This window comes from Anolis sagrei, chromosome 2 (assembly GCF_037176765.1).
Source record: "Anolis sagrei isolate rAnoSag1 chromosome 2, rAnoSag1.mat, whole genome shotgun sequence".
NCBI classification, from domain to species: domain Eukaryota; kingdom Metazoa; phylum Chordata; class Lepidosauria; order Squamata; family Dactyloidae; genus Anolis; species Anolis sagrei.
The window spans coordinates 4,023,418-4,038,076 of record NC_090022.1 but is presented as its reverse complement, the minus strand read 5'-3'; the positions used below and the strand labels follow the sequence as shown (position 1 = coordinate 4,038,076).

Below are 14,659 nucleotides of genomic sequence, written 5' to 3'. Positions count from 1 at the left end.
GCATTGCAGCAGGTGGTCAGTGGTTTGCTCTTCTCCGCACTCGCATGTCGTGGATTCCACTTTGTGGCCCCATTTCTTGAGGTTGGCTCTGCATCTCGTGGTGCCAGAGCGCAGTCTGTTCAGCGCCTTCCAAGTCGCCCAGTCCTCTGTGTGCCCAGGGGGCAGTCTCTCATTTGGTATCAGCCATTGGTTGAGGTGCTGGGTTTGAGCCTGCCACTTTTGGACTCTCGCTTGCTGAGGTGTTCCAGCGAGTGTCTCTGTAGATCTTAGAAAACTATTTCTTGATTTAAGTCGTTGACGTGCTGGCTGATACCCAAACTGGGGATGAGCTGGAGATGTCACTGCCTTGGTCCTTTCACTATTGGCTGCTACCTTCCAGCGGATGTCAGGTGGTGCAATACCGGCTAAGCAGTGTAATTTCTCCAGTGGCTTCTCTGTGTAGTCTGACATGGTGGTTGTTGGAGTGGTCCAGCATTTCTGTGTTCTCAAATAATATAGTATCAGCCATTGTTTGAGCTTCTGGGTTTGAGCCTGCCACTTTTGGACTCTTGCTTGCTGGGGTGTTCCAGCGAGTGTCTCTGTAGATCTTAGAAAACTATGTCTGGATTTAAGTCGTTGACGTGCTGGCTGATACCCAAACAAGGGATGAGCTGGAGATGTCTCTGCCTTGGTCCTTTCACTATTGGCTGCTACAGCAGGGACGGTATTGTAGCTTCCGGCCACCGGGGGAGTATGCTAATTTATTTATTATTTTATTATTTACTTCTTTACAGCTTTATATTCCGCCCTTCTCACCCCTCAGGGGGCTCAGGGCGGATCACAGTGTACACATATATGGCAAACATTCAGTGCCAATTTTTGACATACAACATATACAGACATAGACAGAGGCTATTTAACTTTTTCTGGCCGCTGGGGAGCTGTTGCTTTTCACCTTCCATCTGCGACACTGATGAAGTACTTCCGCATTCCCTGCATGCTTTTGCTGGAGTCTTTTTTTTTTATGGCCTCATAAGTTAGTTAATTTAGCCTCCCCACACTTTTAAGGTGGTACCTTATTTTCCTACCTGACAGATACAACTGTCTTTCGGGTTGCAAAGGTCGACAACAGGCTACACAATTGTTTGGAAACCCACTCCAACCTGGGCTGGCTTCAAACTCATGACCTTTTGGTCAGAGTGATCTTAATGCAGCTGACACTCAGCCAGCTGCGCCACAATCCCGGTGCTTCCAAACAAAAAACTTGGCTAGGCCTTACTTTCGGGGGAGGCCTTATACAATAGATTACTTTGATTGTTTGCAAGTACAAGGAAAGTGGATCTGCATATCATAATTGTACATTTGTATAGAATCATAGAATCAAAGAGTTGGAAGAGACCTCCTGGGCCATCCAGTCCAACCCCATTCTGCCAAGAAGCAGGAATATTGCATTCAAATCACCCCTGACAGATGGCCATCCGGCCTCTGCTTAAAAGCTTCCAAAGAAGGAGCCTCCACCACACTCCGGGGCAGAGAGTTCCACTGCTGAACGGCTCTCACAGTCAAGAAGTTCTTCCTAATGTTCAGATGGAATCTCCTCTCTTGTAGTTTGAAGCCATTGTTCCACATCCTAGTCTCCAAGGAAGCAGAAAACAAGCTTGCTCCCTCTTCCTCCCTGTGGCTTCCTCTCACATATTTATACATGGCTATCATATCTCCTCTCAGCCTTCTCTTCTTCAGGCTAAACATGCCCAGTTCCCTAAGCCGCTCCTCATAGGGCTTGTTCTCCAGACCCTTGATCATTTTAGTCGCCCTCCTCTGGACACATTCCAGTTTAGAGTCAATATCTCTCTTGAATTGTGGTATATATTGCAACTGTGAAGATTAAAGCCTCCAGATATTTTGGGTGAAACCTGAATCTGTGATTTTACTAAACAGTGTGTAGAGAAGGTCACATGCTGGGAGTTGGACTCTGTTGATAGATGGACTGAAGCATGTTTTTGCTGTGAAAGGTCTCTGCTGTATTTTTTTTCTTGCTTCTGGGACACTTGCTATCCAGCTTGCCGCACTTTGGGGAGATCGTGATTTGGAAACTATACATCACTTCACAAACCGGCATCCTGCGGCAGTTATGACATGGGCACAGCATATTATTTGCGAACACAGAAATGCTGGACCACTCTCACAACCACCATGTCAGACCACACAGAGAAGCCATTGAAATCCACAAGAAGCATGTGGACAATTTCAACAGAAAGGAAGAAACCATGAAAATGAACAAAATCTGGCTACCAGTATTAAAAAAAACCCTCTAAAATTACAACAGCAAAACAGCAGAGAGGAAACAACCAGGCACATCTAATCACCTCTCAACAAAAGATTCCCCCAGACACTGCCAGGCCATCAAATGCTAATCAAGGTAGTCAGTTGAGACATTCACACCTAGCTCCAACAGACAAGAGTTCTTTGTCCTACCCTGGTCATTCCACAGATATATAAACCCACTTTCCTAGTTCCAATAGACCTCACTACCTTGCCATAGATGCAGGCGAAACGTCAGGAGAGAATGCCTCCAGAACATGGCCATATAGCCCGAAAAAACCTACAACAACCTAGTGATTCCAGCCATGAAAGCCTTCGACAATACATTAGTCATGACATGATTTTTCAAGGGCCCATATTTTCACATAGCTCTCAAAATAAGGTCCCCAAAAGAAGCAGGCTTGATATTTGCTACACATTTTAGTTTAAACTTTTGCAGACTAAGTTTACTATCCACAGAGCCAACCATGCGCAATGCTTAATGTTAACTAAGTCTGGAAAAAAGGGTCTTACTTGGGCAGCAAGACAACATTGGATGACCGCAAAATAGTTCCTCTATTTTCCTAGGAAACCCCTTTGGAACCAAACCTTGAGGTGCCTCCTTGTGTTTGGAAGGCACGGAGTTGGAAGAGACCTCAAGGGCCATCCAATCCAGCCTCATTCTGCCATGCAGGTCGACACAACTGAAGCAGTTCTGACAAATGACCATCTGGCCTGTTATCAAAATTCTATTCTGCTTTGTTCACATCTCTCCTGGAGTATCTCTCTCTCTCTCTCTTGGGCGATCCCTCGTTGACCGAGTAAGATAGTCTTCCAGGATCAGTGTTCTGGTGGGTCCATAGGTGACTGTGGAGCCCTATTCTTGACCTGCATCTTCTCCCGCAGTGAGGGCATTGGTTTCCAGGTGGAAGGCGGTCCCGGTCGGGGTTGGCTTGATACGCCTTCCTCTTGGCATGTTTCTCTCTTTCGCCCTCCATTCGTGCCTCTTCAAATTCTGCAGCACTGCTGGTCACAGCCGACCTCCAGCTGGAGCACTCAAGGGCCAGGGCTTCCCAGTTCTCGGTGTCTACGTCAGAGTTTTTAAGGTCAAGGGCCAGGGCTTCCCAGTTCTCGGTGTCTATGCCAGAGATTTTAAGGTTAGCTTTGAGCCCATCTTTCAATTTATTTCCCTGTCCATCAACATTCTGTTTTCCGTTCTTGAGTTCGGAGTAGAGGAACTGCTTTGGGAGACGGTGGTCGGGCATCCAGACAATGTGGCTGGTCCAGCAGAGCTGATGGTGGAAGAGAGGAAGGAAGGAAGGAAGGAAGGAAGGAAGGAAGGGAAAGAAAGGAAGGGAGGGAGGAAAGGAAGGAAAGAAAGAGTGTAGGGAAGGGAGGGAAAGAGGAAGGAAGGAGGGAAGGAAGGGAAAGAAAGTAAGTGTAGGGAAGGGAAGGGAGAGAGAGATAGGAAGGGGAAGGAAAGAAGAAGGGAAAGAAAGTGTAGGGGAGGGAGGGAGAGAGGAAGGAAGGAGGGAAGGAAGGAAGGAAAGAAGGAAGGAAGAGAAAGAAAGTAAGTGTAGGGAAGAGAAGGGAGAGAGAGAGGAAGGGGAAGGAAAGAAAGTGTAGGGAAGAGAAGGGAGAGGAAGGAAGGAGGGAAGGAAGGGAAAGAAAAAAGGGAGGAAGGAAGGGAAAGAAAGTAAGTGTAGGGAAGGGAGAGAGAGGAAGGGGAAGGAAAGAAGAAGGGAAAGAAAGTGTACGGAAGGGAGGGAGAGAGGAAGGGAAAGGAAGGAAGGAAGTGTAAGGAAGGGAGGGAGAGAGGAAGGGAAATGAAGGAAGGGAGAGAGAGGGGGGAAGAGAAAGGAAGGGAGGGAAAGGAAGGAAAGAAAGAAAGAGTGTAGGGAAGGGAGGGAGAGAGGGAGGAAGGAAGGAAGGAAGGAAGGAAGGAAGGAAGGGGAAGAAAAAAAACGAGTGTAGGGAAGGGGGAGAGAGAGGAAGGGAAAGAAAGGAAGGAAGGAGGAGATGAGCCTCTTCCTCCCTGACAGCATTTCCGGAAGGGAGGGGCGGGGCACCACGAGGACCTTGGGGCATTTCCTTGCTTGGGAAGCGAAGGAAGGAAGGAGATGAAGGAAGGAAGGAAGGAAGGAAGGTGAGCGGGGCTGGGGGGGGGGCGGTATTGGGGTGCCCCCTTGATCCCCCCCCCCCCCCCTCAGAGGCTTCCTTGGGCTCTGCCTCCTTCTCTGCAGTGAGGTCTGTCTCTCTGGGGCTGGGAGCAGGAAGGGAAGGCTTGGCCTGTGTGTGTGTGTGTGTTGGGGGGGGGGGGGTGTTCTCCTCCACACCAAGTGCCCCCCTCCCTTCAGAGAGACCCGACCCATCTCCTCCAGGATGTTTCCCCTCCTATTCATTCAGGTGCCTGCAAGGGGAGCAGAGGAAAGCGGGGTTGGGTGGGTGGGGAGTGGGCCTCTTCTTTCCGGGCGGGGGGCTCATGGGGACCATGGAGGGGGTCCCGTGGATGGGGGGAAGGCAGGGAGGTCTGCCCCCTGAAAAGGGAAGGGGTTTCAAGGAGGAAGGGAGTCCATTAAGGGTGGGTCTTTTTGCCAGGGGAGGGGGCCCATTTAAGCCCCCCAAAGAGGCAGAAGAGTCAGTGGGGCTGCATTCCCCCCCCTCCTCCCTCTTCTTGGGGGGGGGTCTCTGTGGGGCCGAGACTGGGAGGAAAGGCAATTGTAGGAAAGCCTTGGGCTCTGGGGAAGTGGGGGGGGGGGGCTATGATGGGATGGAGGGGGCAATCAAGAAAAGATAATTGGGGAGGGGGGAGCCAGACTCAAGGCTTGGGGGAGGGAGTTCTAATGTCTCCCACCCCCCAATTCAGAGACCAAGACATTATTGTTGTTTATTTATTTATTTATCTCACCAAAAATGCCCAAAGGTCAGGCTGTCCGCCAGTGCAAAAATGCCACCAAAGCATCAAAGATTGTTGAATTCTTCCACCACGGCTTAGCCGGTATTGCACCACCGCCGGGAAGTGGCAGCCAATAGTGAAAGGACAATGGCAGAGACATCTCCAGCCCATCCCCTGTTTGGGTATCAGCCAGCACGTCAACGACTTAAATCTAGAAATAGTTTTCTAAGATCTACAGAGACACTCGCTGGAACACCTCAGCAAGCGAGAGTCCAAAAGTGGCAGGCTCAAACCCAGAACCTCAATCCATGGCTGATACCAAATGAGAGACTCCCCCCTGGGCACACAGAAGACTGGGCCACTTGGAAGGTGCTGAACAGACTGCGCTCTGGCACCACGAGATGCAGAGCCAACCTCAAGAAATGGGGCCACAAAGTGGAATCCACGACATGTGAGTGTGGAGAAGAGCAAACCACTGACCACCTGCTGCAATGCACCCTGAGCCCTGCCACATGCACAAGGGAGGACCTTCTTGCGGCAACACCAGAAGCACTCCAAGCAGCCAGATACTGGTCAAAGGACATTTAATCAACTACCAAACTCACAAATTTTGTATACATATACACATATACACAAATATATACAGACACATAAACACATACACACACACACAAAACACATATACATAGACTGGGCCACAGCAACGCGTGGCAGCGGACAGCGAGTGTGTTAATGACTGGACTTAATGTCAGGGGACTACCTTTACCTTTTATATATATGTGTGTGTGCATGTATACGTGTGTATATTTTGTGTATTTCTGTGTTTATATGTGTATATGTATATTGTATATGTGTGTATGCATATATGTGTATATGTACATGTGTATATATATGTGTGTGTATATATATATGTATGTGTGTATATATGTGTGTATACATGTGTATATATTTGTGTATTTCTGTGTTTATGTGTGCATATGTCTATTGTGTATATGTGTATGTTTATGTATATATGTATATATATGCGTGTGTATACATGTGTATATATTTGTGTATTTTTGTGTTTATATGTGTATATGTATATTGTGTATATGTGTATGTTTATGTATATATGTATATATATGTGTGTGTATACATGTGTATATATTTGTATAGTTCTATGTTTATATGTGTATATGTATATTGTGTATGTGTGTGTGCATGTGTATATGCATGTATGTGTGTATGTGTATATATATGTGTATGTATGTGTGTATATATATGTGTGCATACATGTGTATATATTTGTGTATTTCTGTGTTTATGTGTGCATATGTCTATTGTGTATATATGTGTGTATGTATATGCATATATGTGTGTATGTGTATATGTATATATGTGTATATATGTGTGTGTATACGTGTGTATATATTTGTGTATTTTTATGTTTATATGTGTTTATGCATATTGTGTATGTATGTGTGCATGTGTATATGCATATATGTGTGTATGTATGTGTATATGTATATATGTGTGTGTGTTTGTGTATATGTATATATATGTGTGTGTGTATGTATGTGTATATGTATATACATATGTATATATTTGTGTATTCAGAAGTGACTAAACGAATAAACAACAACAGGAGAAGTCCATTGTACAAGGTTGCACCTACATGGTTGCAAGTAATACCCCTCTCAGAGTTTATTTGCTTTCTCAGCCTTGTTGCCACTGCGAGGAATTTTGCCACTAAGAGATACCCCCTAAATATATCTAACAATCCTCTGCGGGAATGGCTGGTCATACAGGACAGGATTGGGTATGTTGCACTGTGTAATAGCGGCACAGCGGAAACCTTGAATCTGAATTCTGGACTGACTTCCTGGCTTGCCTTATGGGCTTGAATTCTGGTTTGTACCTTTGCCTCCCAGCGGCCCTAGAGACCGTGCCTTGGGGGCCGTGTGGTGGTGAGGTGTGTGTGGAGGGATGGGTGTATTGTTTTGTGGTGTACAGGGGAAGGCATGTAATTTTGTTGTACAACAGCACTGTGACAAATAAAGCTATTCTATTCTATTCAGCCCCCTCCTTTCCTCTTCTCCCTCTTCCATCCACATCCCTTGATCACTAGAAACTCCAAAAGACAATGGAAGGGAAAGGAAGAGGGGATATAGAAGCTCCAACTCTGGGTGGCCCAGTGCTATATGCCAGTGTTTCCTCAACCTAGAGGTCAGGACCCCTGGGGGGGGGTCACAAGGGGGTGTCAGAGGGGTCGCCAAAGGCCATCAGAAAACTATTTTTTGTTGGTCGTGGGGTTCTGTGTGGGAAGTTTGGCCCAATTCTATAATTGGTGGGGTTCAGAATGCTCTTTGACTGTAGGTGAACTATAAATCCTAGCAACTACAACTCCCAAATGTCAAGGTCTATTTTCCCCAAACTCCACCAGTGTCCACATTTGGGCATATTGAGTATTCATGTCAAGTTTGGTCCAGATCCATCATTGTTTGAGTCCACAATGCTCTCTGGATGTAGGTGAACTACAACTCCAAAACTCAAGGCCAATGCCCACCAAACCCTTCCAGTATTTTCTGTCAGTCATGGGAGTTCTGTGTGCCAATTTGGTTCAATTCCATCATTGGTGGAGTTCAGAATGCTCTTTGCTTGTAGGTTGACTATAAATCTCAGCAACTACAACTCCCAGATGACAAAATTAATCCCCCCCCCCAACCGCACCAGTATTCACATCTGGGCGTATCGGGTATTTGTGCCAAATTTGTTCCAGTGAATGAAAATACATCCTGCACCTGAATGGGGCAGGATGGGGTGGAGGAGCTCAACCTCTGGCTTGGAGATGGGACCTCCACGGGGAAGTCTAAATTGATGTTTGAATGCCCACTGAGTACTGGGCCTGGACTCTGAAAATGAACAATGGTTTTCAAACTGGGAACAGGTTTACTGCATCACCTCCCTCATGAAGCCTCCAAACCCCTGGGGGTTTCCAAGTATAACAAGATCTAAAGTAAGGTTTCATGATACAGCAGAGTCTGAGACAGGACCACAAGAATAAGGTCTGGGACTAGAGATCTAACCCAAGGGTAACAGCCATAGTTTACTTTGGTCTCATAGTTTACTTTAGTGTTACCAACAAGGAATCCCTTCCGTCCCTCTTTTTATGCAGAGATCCTCAGCAGGCCTTCACCAATAATCCCTGAAGCCTGTAAGACATTCCTCAGGAATCGAAGACCATCTTGACCCCTTCCAAGCAGGAGTCAGATTAACCTCTTCCAAGTCCTCAGCACCAGCTGAGCCAGACCCACCAAAGTGCTGGTTATTATTATTATTATTATTATTAACTTTATTTGTACCCCGCTAGCATCTCCCGGAGGACTCGATGCGGCTTACACAGGCCGCATCAAGAGGAGCCTAGTGTCTAGATCTAAGGAAGTAATGCTCCCCATGCTCTATTCTGCTTTGGTTAGACCACATCTGGAATACTGTGTCCAATTCTGGGCACCACAATTCAAGAGAGATATTGACAAGCTGGAATGTGTCCAGAGGAGGGCGACTAAAATGATCAAGGGTCTGGAGAACAAGCCCTATGAGGAGCGGCTTAGGGAACTGGGCATGTTTAGCCTGAAGAAGAGAAGGCTGAGAGGAGATATGATAGCCATGTATAAATATGTGAGAGGAAGCCACAGGGAGGAGGAGGGAGCAAGCTTGTTTTCTGCTTCCTTGGAGACTAGGATGCGGAACAATGGCTTCAAACTACAAGAGAGGAGATTCCATCTGAACATTAGGAAGAACTTCCTGACTGTGAGAGTCGTTCAGCAGTGGAACTCTCTGCCCTGGAGTGTGGTGGAGGCTCCTTCTTTGGAAGCTTTTAAGCAGAGGCTGGATGGCCATTTGTCAGGGGTGATTTGAATGCAATATTCCTGCTTCTTGGCAGAATGGGGTTGGACTGGATGGCCCATGAGGTCTCTTCCAACTCTTTGATTCTATGAAGCCTCAGAACACAATACAATAAAAACATAACACAACAATAAACCAAGCAAATCAAATAATTAAGCAAATAACAACAACAGTAACAATACATCAAGACATTTTAAAACTGGGCCGGCCAGTGCAAGGGGTACAGGGTTAAAAGTGCTGAGATGGCAGGAGGAACGTAGGATTAAAATAGTGCGGTGTGCAGTAATATTAATTGTACTAAAGTGCTTCTAGGACTTGGGATGGGGATTCCTAATCTGAGAAGGCACATCGGAACAGCCAAGTTTTTAGGTTCTTTCTGAAAGCTGCTAAAGTAGGGGCCTGTCGAAGATCTTTTAGAAGGGCATTCCAAAGTTGGGGGGCCGCCACAGAAAAGGCCCTGTCCCGTGTCCCCAGCAAGCGCGCTTGCGACGTAGGTGGGATCACGAGCAGGGCCTCCCCAGATGACCGGAGCGAGCGTGTGGGTTCGTAGATGGAGATGCGGTCACGCAGGTAGGGTGGTCCCAAACCATTCAGGGCTTTGTAGGTGAGCACCTGCACCTTGAATTGGGCTCGGAAAATAAATGGCAGCCAGTGGAGCTCCTTAAACAGAGGGGTAGACCTCTCTTGATAATGAGCTCCAGTTAGCATCCTAGCTGCTGCCCGCTGGACCAATTGAAGTTTCCGAGCCGTCTTCAAGGGCAGCCCCACGTAGAGCGCATTGCAGTAATCCATTCTAGAGGTGACCAAGGCATGGACCACCCCGGCCAGGTCAGCCTTCGCGAGGTACGGTCACAGCTGGCGCACAAGTCTCAATTGTGCAAAGGCCCTCCCGGATACTGGCGACACCTGAGCCTCAAGTGTGAGCGACGAATCCAAGAGGACACCCAAACTGCGGTCCTTGAAGCTGTTCTTGTCACCCACCACTGTCACCCCATAACCAGGCCAGCAGGATTTCCATTTTGTTGATGTTCTCCATCTCATGGTTCTCCTTTCAGGTGCTGGAATCCTTTGAGGAAGTGCTCGTGCGTTTCTCTGAGAAGAAGTTGTGTGTCCTGGATCAGGTCTAGTGGGCTTCACGTGTAGATGATACGATGGAGACTTGTGAGAACATGCCCTCTGGGTAAGACTGTGTCCTTTCCACTGCTCCTCAGCATATAGCAGTGGTTCTCAACCTTCCTAATGTCATGACCCCTTAATGCAGTTCCTCATGTTGTGATGTCCCCCAACCATAAAATTATTTTTGTTGATACTTCACAACTGTCATTTTGCTACTGTTATGAATCGTAATGTAAATATCTGATGTGCAGGATGTATTTTCATTCACTGGAACAAATTTGGCACAAATACCCGATACGCCCAGATGTGAATACTGGTGCGGTTGGGGGGGGGAGGGTTAATTTTGTCATCTTGGAGTTGTAGTTGCTGAGATTTATAGTCAACCTACAAGCAAAGAGCATTCTGAACTCCACCAATGATGGAATTGAACCAAATTGGCACACAGAACTCCCATGACTGACAGAAAATACTGGAAGGGTTTGGTGGGCATTGGCCTTGAGTTTTGGAGTTGTAGTTCACCTACATCCAGAGAGCATTGTGGACTCAAACAATGATGGATCTGGACCAAACTTTACATGAATGCTCAATATGCCCAAATGTGGGCACTGGTGGAGTTTGGGGAAAATAGACCTTGACATTTGGGAGTTGTAGTTGCTAGGATTTATAGTTCACCTACAGTCAAAGAGCATTCTGAACCCCACCAATTATAGAATTGGGCCAAACTTCCCACACAGAACCCCACGACCAACAAAAAATAGTTTTCTGATGACCTTTGGCGACCCCTCTGACACCCCCTTGTGACCCCCCCCCCCCCAGGGGTCCTGACCTCTAGGTTGAGGAAACACTGGCATATAACATTGGGCCACCCGGAACTGGAGCTTCCATATCCCCTCTTCCTTTCCCTTCCATTGTCTTTTGGAGTTTCTAGTGATGGAGAACTCATCCTTGTTATCCTTGGAATAATTCTCCAAACAAAAAATTCATATATGGTGCAAAATTCTAACTCCAGAAATGTGGTTTCCTAAGGCCAGAGAGCCCACAAACAAGGAATAGGGGTTAATCTGATCAGTTCAAGGGCTTCATCTCTGATGTTTTAAGAATGTACAGTAGAGTCTCACTTATCTAATCTTTGCTTATCCAATGTTCTGTATTATCCAACGCTGTCTGCCTCCCATTCAAATCCACAGCTGTTTCAATACATTGCGATGTTTGGTGGACCCCCAGCTTTGGAGTTCATTACCTGGGGAGATTAGGTTAGCTCCCACCTTGTCAGCTTTTAGGAAAAACTTGAAATTCAAAGTGCTGGCTTTAGCCTATAAAGTCCTAAACGATTCAGGCCCAGCTTATCTGTCCAAACGTATCTCCTCCTATGAATCATCTAGGAGCTTAAGATCGTCTGGGGAGGCCCTGCTCTCGATCCCGCCTGCCTCGCAAGTGCGATTGTCAGAGACGAAAGACAGGGCCTATATACATACATACACAGAATATATTATATTATTAGCATAGTACAATACCAGTATTAAATATTACTATGTTGTACTATACCATTATATTGTAATATTATATGTAATATAAATATATAGTCATATTATTATATTGCATTACATAATAATACAAATATTATATGTATATACAATATATTACATTACATTATATTATTAGCATAGCACATGTTAAGTAGCTTAAGGAGATTCTTGGAGCTTAAGAAGCAGTTGAGATCAGGTTCTTATTCAATCCTTCAATTCTGTGCTTTCTTCTAATTGAATTTTCTTTTCCCTCAAAACAGAAATCAGGAGGAGAACAAGAACCACAGAGAACCAGCTATAACAAAGCCTGACATGGAAAGCACAACCCAAGTGGAAAATCCGAAGACCTTCCCTTCCTTCCAGCAGGCTGATGATTCTGAACCTCTAACCTCAGAATCAAACAAAATTGAATGTTCTGACTGTGGGAAAATTTGCAAATGCCATTCACAGTTAGACATAGATGCCAGGCTCCACAAAGGAGACCAATGTATGGAATGTGGAAAGAGTTTTAGTCCATGTGATCATCTACATTCACATCAAAGAACACACACAGAAAGGAAAACATATCAATGTTTGGAATGTGGAAAGACCTTCGGTTTTAGCAGCAATCTGCGTCGCCATCAAATGATCCACACGGGAGAGAAGCCACATAAATGCATGGAATGCGGGAAGTGCTTCAGGGAGAGTGGAAGGCTTCGTTGCCATCAAAGGATCCACACAGGGGAGAAGCCATATAAATGCATGGAATGCGGAAAGAGCTTTAGTGATAACCGAACGTATATGAATCATATAAAGATCCACACAGGGGAGAAACCATTCAAATGCATGGAATGTGGAAAGAGCTTCACTCAAAGGGCACATCTGCGTGGCCATCAAAGGACCCACACAGGAGAGAAGCCATATCAATGCAAGGAATGCGGAAAGGGCTTCAGTGATAATCGAACATGCATTAACCATCAGGCGATTCACTCAGGGGAGAAAACTGTTGATACTGGGAAGAGGCCATATAAATGCATGGATTGCGGGAAGAATTTCCGTCGGAGCGCACATCTGCGTAGGCATCAAAGAATACACACAGGAGAGAAGCCATATAAATGCATGGAATGTGGAAAGAGCTTCCGTGATACTGGAACATATCATAGACACCTAAGGATGCACACAGGAGAAAAACCATATGAATGTATGGAATGTGGAAAGAGCTTCGCTGATGGTGCGCAACTCAGTTTGCATCAAAGAATGCACACAGGGGAAAAGCCATACAAATGCATGGAATGTGGAAAGAGTTTCGGTCGGAGCAATGCTCTGAGTTGCCATCAAAGAATACACACCGGGGAGAAGCCATATAAATGCATGGAATGTGGAAAGAGCTTCCGTGTTAGTGGAACATATAATAAACATTTAAAGACCCACAGAGGGGAAACGCCATTTAAATGCATGGAATGTGGAGAAAACTTCAGTGATAGTGGATCATATAATAATCACATATGGACCCACACAGGAGAGAAGCCATATCAATGCCTAGAATGTGGAAAATGTTTCAGTGATAGTGGATCATATAATAATCATGTAAGGACCCACACAGGGGAGAAGCCATATCAATGCCTAGAATGTGGAAGGAGTTTCAGTGATAGTGGATCATATAATAATCACGTAAAGACGCACACAGGGGAGAAGCCATATCAATGCATGGAATGTGGAAAGTGTTTCCGTCGGAAGGCACATGTGCAATCCCATCTAAGAACCCACACAGAAGAAAAGCCATATACATGCATTGAATGTGGTAAGAGTTTCAGGTGGAGTGTGCAGCTGCATTGCCATCAAATATCCCACACAGGGGTGAAGCCACATCAATGCATGGAATGTGGAAAAGGTTTCACTGATCGTGGATCATATAATAATCATGTAAGGACCCACACAGGAGAGAAGCCATATCAATGCATGGAATGTGGGAAAAGTTTCCGTCGGAGTGCACATGTGCGTTCCCATCAAAGGACCCACACAGGAGAGAAACCATATATGTGCATGGAATGTGGAGAGAGTTTCCGGTGGAGTAGGCAGCTGCATTGCCATCAAATATCCCACACGGGGGAAAAGCCATATAAATGCATGGAATGTGGGAAGAGTTTCAGTGATCCAGGATCATATAATAATCATCTAATGGCTCACACAGGGGAGAAACCGTATATGTGCATTGAATGTGGAAAGGCCTTCAGTAGTATTAGCTCGTGTTGTAAACATCTATTGACTCACATAGGTGAAATCTTGTGAATGCGTGGAAGGTGGAATGAAATTCAGAGAAAATAGTCATTTAGTTCCCAGTTCCTTTGAATTTACCACCTTTGGAATTCTTCAAATGACTTACTAATAGGAAACCCATTTCTTCTCGCCAAGTATTATTGATTCTTATTCCCCTTAATAAGTCTTGATATTTTTCCCATGTCTATATTTTTTTATAATGAAACTGAATGGCACCTACAATAAAGTTGGTTTTTACAAGTCCTGAATGAATCAGAGTATCTGTTATAAAATCAGTTATTTGGAGTAGGGCTGGGTGGTTTCGTTCGTTAATTTCGTAATTCGTTAATAATTTGTTATTTTTCTTGATAACGAAGCGATAACAAACCATTCAGGAGCAACTAAAAAACGAAACGAATTTTTAAATCTATTTCGTAATTGTTTTGTTATTGTTTCGTTATTATTTCCGTATGTCTGGTGCAAGTTTTATAGTTGTTTCCCTCCCCTCTCCCTGGTTGCAAGCGGTCGGCATTTACCCCACTCCCGGGTCCCTGGCCTCTGCTTAAGTGGATCAAATTCTCCTCTCCTCCTGTCGTCACCTCACCTCGTTCCTCACTCTGGCCTGCGTGCATTGGGCAAAGAGACACAGCAGTGCAGCACTCAGAGACCTGCCTGTTGCCTGCCTAACCTCTTTCCTTCTCCAGGTTAAAACTATTATATT

The 14,659-nt window shown here is 45.6% G+C and overlaps 1 protein-coding gene across 2 annotated transcripts in view; it reads left to right on the top strand.

Annotated features, from left to right (window-relative positions):
- LOC132766195 (zinc finger protein 850-like) overlaps positions 1 to 14,180 on the top strand; it is a 29,678-nt gene extending 15,498 nt beyond the window's left edge. The window contains exons 2-3 of one of the 2 annotated variants that reach the window (XM_067465028.1): positions 10,117 to 10,241; positions 11,964 to 14,180. In XM_067465028.1, coding sequence (XP_067321129.1) covers positions 10,213 to 10,241; positions 11,964 to 13,971 — 2,037 coding nt within the window. In that variant the 5' untranslated portion in view covers positions 10,117 to 10,212 and the 3' untranslated portion in view covers positions 13,972 to 14,180. The remainder of the gene's footprint in view (positions 1 to 10,116; positions 10,242 to 11,963) is intronic. The other variant, XM_067465029.1, reaches the window with a different exon arrangement.
- The last annotated feature ends 479 nt before the right edge of the window (positions 14,181 to 14,659 follow it).